Here is a 6000-nt window from a genome sequence, read left to right as displayed (position 1 = left end):
TCGCCGCCGAAATGCCGCCAACAAGCAGCGTCATCCAGAGGCACCGCCGAAAATCGGCGGCATTTCGGCGGCGACGCCTCTGGATGACGCTGCTTGTCGGCGGCATTTCAGCGGATGCTTGTCCGCCGGCCAGTAGGCAGACGCACTTAGATGCCCCGGCGGGCACCATGGCTCCCACGGGCACCGCGTTGGGGACCACTGCTCTACACAAACCCTGAAGCACTAGGAACAGTGTAATGCTGAACAGTACATCAGTGGCCCTAGTACCTCCTAGCAGCTTTGAGACTGAACTGCCCCATTCCCCTCATGCCTGGGACTGGGGGCAGGGAGGATGTAACAGGAGTGGAAGCCAGGGATGGGAAGAACTGGTCTGGAGGAGTGAGGGGAGGTGGGAAGGGGCTAGGAGGTCCTTCCCGCTTGTCAGGGGGAGGGGATCTTTCCCATGGTGCTGTGCCAAGGGGTGAGGGAAGGGAGTCAGGGCTCCTGATCTTTCAGAAGGAGGGGGAAGGGACCGGAGAGGAGGATTTTTGCGGTTAGTGCCTAAGGTTTTACGCAGACAATGGAAGGCTGAGGTGTTCTCTCTCACAAACACACCCGGTGCCTGTGAGGTCTTTACAGCTGCGATTTCCATGCTAGTTTAAGTGGTGATATGGCCCCGCCCCTCTTTGGCAATCCAGGACAGTGAATCCCCTCTTCCCCCTGCAATTAGCTCCCAGCTGCCAAATAGTCGTGGTCAGTTCATCTGGCCGGATCTGCCATAAACCCCCGAGACAGGGAGCTAGACATCTGTGTATGACAAGGTGCCAAAAACTCTGATGTGCTCTCCTCCCACCCGCCCCCGGCCCCCAGTCCCCACTGGGGTTGTGTCTCTGTGAGCTTCCTGTACTTACTAAGTTCCATGTCTATGCGAGCGGCGTTCAGCCGCTTCTGTAGACTCTCTTCGGACTCCGTCCGTCTGTCGCGCAGCCTCTTTTCCTATAGCCCAAAGACGACAAGCGTAATTGCAAGTTCCAAGCACCGTTTGGAGGAGAACAGTCAGCCCTGGCCCCCAGTCCCTATTACTGCCATCACAACCACCCTCAAAAGGCTCCAAGTCACAGTCATCATGTTTGTGGCCAGAAACGACCATCAAATTGTCTAGCCTGACTTCCTGTATATCAAGGCCACCAACGCCACCCAGCACCCACACACTCAACCCAACAACTGGAATGAGACCAAAGTGTTACCGCCCACAGGAGACTAGACTGTCATGTGCCACAGGCAGAGAACAGGAAGTCATTTCAAACACCCTCTCCCCTGGCACATGGCTGTTTCTGGAGCTAGGTGACACTGTGCTGCCCATTGGCCAGAAGGAATAGATCAAGAGGCCGGCTGTGGGCACTGGCCTTGATCAATAAAGCCGCACGCATCCCATGGGATGGAAGGAAGTATATCCTCACTTTAGCAAACAGTTAACTGACTTGCCCCAGGCCGCAATGCAAGTCTCTGTCCAAACTGGGATTTGACCTCAGGAGCTCCCGGCTTCCAGCCCTGTGCTCAGGCCACTGGACTATGCGGCTTCTTGCAACGCAGCTGCCAACTGAACAGCCATGGAGGTATAAATGGCAGCCGTTAGGCGACACTTTGGAGCTGGTTTTGCGGCAGCTGCTCACGGCCTGGCCTTTCTTCTTCTTAAGGAAGAACACCACTCACATAATGGACTTAGGGTAAAAAACAGAAGAAACAAAGCGGGGGAAGGATGGTCTTGTCGGAGCCTTTTAAAGAGAAGGCGGAGCGTGCACAAAGCCAACACAAGGAGCAGGGAGGAGAGAGGATAGGCAGAGGTTGGATCAAAATCCATTACCTGTTTTGTGGGTTATATAGTAAATTGATCAATGGAGGGGAGGCAGGAAATTCTCATCACTTCACTGAATTCATCCATTACTTGGATCACTCACCAAGACTTCTATGGACGGAGCCCGGACAGAGATGTAGATCGGCTTCAGGTCAGTTTTCTTAATGTTCTTGACGCCCTGCAAGTCGATATCCAGGACGCAGATCTGGTTCCGTGCCTGCACGGCCTCCACTGCAGCTTTACTGGGGGGAAGGGAGAGAAGAAGTTAGTTACTGGACACCGGGGTGGGGATGCCATGCAGGGAGACCCAGGGAACCTTAGCTATCTATTCCTCGTGCATTAAGAACCGTTCACACTCTATGCCGCACCACTGACATTCTCTTTTGCATTGATATTTCCCAGTCTCTGTCCCTAGAGGTGTCTTCCACATGGTCACAAGAGGGAGGTGAGTGAACTAGAAGTGGAAATTTCAGAAATGGAGGCAGTGTAGCCTAGTCGGTAGGGCATAATACGGGGGACTCAGGAGACCCGGGTCCAATTCCTAGCTTACCCTGCTGGGAGACCTTGGGCAAGTCACTTCTCTCTTTGCCTCAGCTTCCCCAGCTGTAAAATGGGGATAATGATACTGACCGCCTTTGGAAAGCGTTTTGAGATCTACAGATAGACGTGCTACATAACAGCCAGGCATTATTATTTGTACATATCTCGTTAATCGTTGTCTCTATTTCCTCATGGAAAACTGCAGCAGTTCTAGTCTGCTAAGGGACTTGATCACAGCGCCTTGGATTCAATAGGAGGGGGTGGCTAGCAGGACTGTCTCAGTGACTGGTCCCCAACTCTAGATTTCCTCCACCCCCTTTTCCAAGAGGGCCCACATACATTGGCCTGCTGGGCAAGCTGGAAGGCCTAGCTATTCTCCCAGGCTTGCCCTGAAGGGGGGCGGGGGAATAAATTGTTCACAAGGGGCTGGCAAAGAGGGAGGAGTTTTATGGTGGGTACTGGAGAATTAGATTTTGTGGGCTGAGACCACAGAATCTGACATGTTCTTACAAAACCATATAGGTGCCGAGAGCTTCATACAAGTGCATATTGCTACATCAAGACAAATTAAGTGTATGGAAATGGCTAACGAGATGGCATTGCATTCCACTGAGGTAAACACAGAGCATCTTAGTTACAGGCTAGCAATGACATCATTTCTTTGGAGAGGCTCAAACACCAGAGCCCCTACAAATCCCTAAGGACTACAAGGGTGACAACATCAGAAGTAAGGTAGAACACAATCCAATGGCTGGAAGTTGAAACTATACAAATTCAGACAGTAAATAAAGCATAGATTTTTAACAGTGAAAGTAATTAACCGGCGGAACCATTTACCAAGGGTTGTTATGGATTGTTCATCACTGACAATTTTTAAATCATGACAATGTTTTTTCTAATAGATTTGCTATAGAAATTCTTTTGGGGGGAAGTTCTGGCCTGTGTTATACAGGCTGTCAGACTAGATGATCACAGTGGCCTTCTTCTGGCCCGGGAATCTATGAATCACAGATGTTCGGACTAAGGAGGAAAAGCCACTGAACAAGGTTACTTCTCTATAAGAGGTCACAAGTTTCCATACTAATAAATTCTCTTGAAGAGTGCAGTATCCTTCAGAGCATTTGCCAAGATACCAAGTTAAGAAGAGGAGTATTAAAATATTTTTTCTTTGGACTGGCAAAGATAATCATATGCTTTCCCCACTGTGGGCTGCATCTGATATGCCTTGACCTTCCCTCCAAATGCTCTCTATGATCCTCTTAGAACAAACTAACATGTAAAGAGCAGTGACTCCAATTATCTGAATACTGTAATAAATGGGTGTTAGCTCCCTGGGGCAGGGACCATCTCCTTCTTCTGGGTTTGTACAGCACCTAGCACAATGGGGTTCTGGTCCGTGGCTGGGGCTCATGTACTACAAATGATAAAGAGTAAGAGGAGAAAACCTGAGAAAATGTTTTGAGGTGGCTACGGAGGGTTAAATTAGTTAAATTGAGTGGCCACATGGTGGCAACAGAAGATAAGAGAAAGAGCAGTTCTTTAGAGAAGGCTTTCATACTCTGAGGCAGAGGTTAAGCTGTAGTTCCTCTTGTGAACCTTCGCCCCCACCCAACCCTGATCCCAGGCCCTCCCCACGGGTGCTCTTAGAATCCTAGAAAGGTAGGGCTGGAAGGGACCTCAAGAGATCCGCTAGTCCAGCCCGCTATCTGATTACAAGCTGAGTGTAGACGGTCACATACTCTGCTAGTATGATAGCAGTTGCTATCGTGTGTGTGAGCAAGCATTCCTTTTGTCAGTATCTGTCTGTACAGCATGCCCTTTTTATGTAAAGGTGACCCATCCTAACAAGATGGGTGCTAAAATGCAGCCTATATTCTCCTGAATTGTTATAGGAAGAATAATTCTCCCAGTTCTAATCAGTAACACGCTTACTGCCTATGAACTTCATGACTTAAATGGAACCTGACCCCCCCGCAAAAAAATCCAGCTGACCTTTCAGTGGACGGGCGAATGTTCTGTCCATATTTTGATTCTCAGTTACATGGCAAAACTGTCAGGACAGCACTACAGAGACAAGATGAGACTAAACAACCTTTAGGGGATGGGTGCGGCTGTTTGGTTTTGTCCCCGCATTGTCTATGTGCTGTTCACCTCCTCTCCCTGGGGGTACGGTTTGGATGCGAATGATCATTCTCTCCCTTACCTGGGCTACTGCTACCATGGATTGCCTGCCCATCTGTCCGCTCCTCCTACCACTGTGTCTTTGCCTTCTTCCCTGCTGCCTCTTACACATGGGACATCTCCCTGAACGGATCTGCTCAGTCCCTACCACCTCCTCCTCTCTCAAACCCTCCCCCAAGACTCTCTTCTGCCACAACACCTGAAGGATAGCATCCAATTAGGACAGTGAAGCCATGGCTGCACACACCAGGGTTGAGGAGATGAGCTCACTCCAGACAGGTGTGGGGCGTGATTCCTAGGGAATCCTGTTTCCTGAGCTGTGGTGTTCCCCTAGGCCAGTGGTTCCCAAACTGGGGTTCGTGAACCCCTGGGGGTTCACGAAATGTTACAGGGGGTTCTCAGGAAAAAATTCCCTAATGGCGGACAGAACTGTCCCTAGGGATCTTGGGCAGCACAGGGCCAGCAGCCCAGAGCTCCTGGACTTCCAAGAGCTAAGCAGCTCAAAGCAAGCCTATCTATCACACTGAGGAGATTTAAACTTCAAGACTCCTTATAAGAAATGGAAAGGGAGGTGGATATTTTTTGATATTTTTAAAATTAAATAGGCAGCTAGTATTGTTTTTAAAATTATTATGAAGAACAAGTTTAAGCTTTGTTGTAACATGCGTTGTTTGCCTGGACTGCTCAAGACCTGAATGCTTGTGTAGGAGGAACTCTTTGAGTTGGCTTCTTAAATACCTTCCTGCTGTTTCACATCTGATACTCCTTGATGAAACATAGGAGCCTTGTCTTATAACAGGCTTATTCAAAGTGATACAAGCTACGAAAGTGAGATCTTGGAAGAGTGTTGCCATTTTCATAATGTAATAAAAAAACTGTAATGATAAATAATAATTAATAATGAATAGTGTGTAATAAACAGTGTCTCATAAAAACAAATTTTATATTACCAAGATCACTGCTTTTATAATTTATATTCAGGTAAAGGAGAAAATCCCTGGAAATATTCATTTTTTAGGAGGGGGTTCACGACACTTGACATTTTAGCGAAAGGGGTTCACAGGTTCTTAAAGTTTGGGAACCACTGCCCTAGGCCAAGGAAATCGTGGTGGAAGCAAGGCCTCCCTAGAAGAGCTCTGTTACCAGAGCCTCAGTTCCCTACCTGCAAAACAGGGATAATCGCCTTTCCCTTCCTCCCAGGGGTGCAGTGAGGATAAATACATTAACGATGGTGAGGTTCTCAGATGCTACGGTGATGGGGGCCATACAAATACCTAGGATAGATGGAAAAGGGGGCCACTTTCCTCTTCCCAGAATTGTTTTAACAAGATGGAGCAGAAAGCTGGAGTTAGGAACGGATTTAACAAGACCTCTCCTGCTGCAGCAGGTGACACGAGTCCCGGCTTTCGAAGTTATTCTTGGGATTTCCACATTAAGCCTGTCCT

The 6000-nt window shown here is 48.6% G+C and overlaps 1 protein-coding gene across 2 annotated transcripts in view; it reads right to left on the bottom strand.

Moving 5' to 3' along the window:
* Positions 1–6000, bottom strand: part of GUK1 (guanylate kinase 1) — a 34552-nt gene that overhangs the window by 5586 nt on the left and 22966 nt on the right. For both annotated transcript variants that reach the window (XR_002908589.3, XM_024208282.3), the window contains exons 5-6: positions 1938–2076; positions 891–975 (exon numbers count right to left, since the gene is read on the bottom strand). Coding sequence is in view for 1 of the 2 variants with exons in the window: in XM_024208282.3 (XP_024064050.1) it covers positions 891–975; positions 1938–2076 (224 nt within the window). In the remaining variant the exon portion in view is untranslated. The remainder of the gene's footprint in view (positions 1–890; positions 976–1937; positions 2077–6000) is intronic.

Source organism: Terrapene carolina, unplaced genomic scaffold (genome assembly GCF_002925995.2).
Source record: "Terrapene carolina triunguis isolate 2854851 unplaced genomic scaffold, T_m_triunguis-2.0 Scaffold111, whole genome shotgun sequence".
Taxonomy (NCBI): Eukaryota; Metazoa; Chordata; order Testudines; family Emydidae; genus Terrapene; species Terrapene triunguis.
This window is presented reverse-complemented; position numbering and strand designations above follow the sequence as displayed.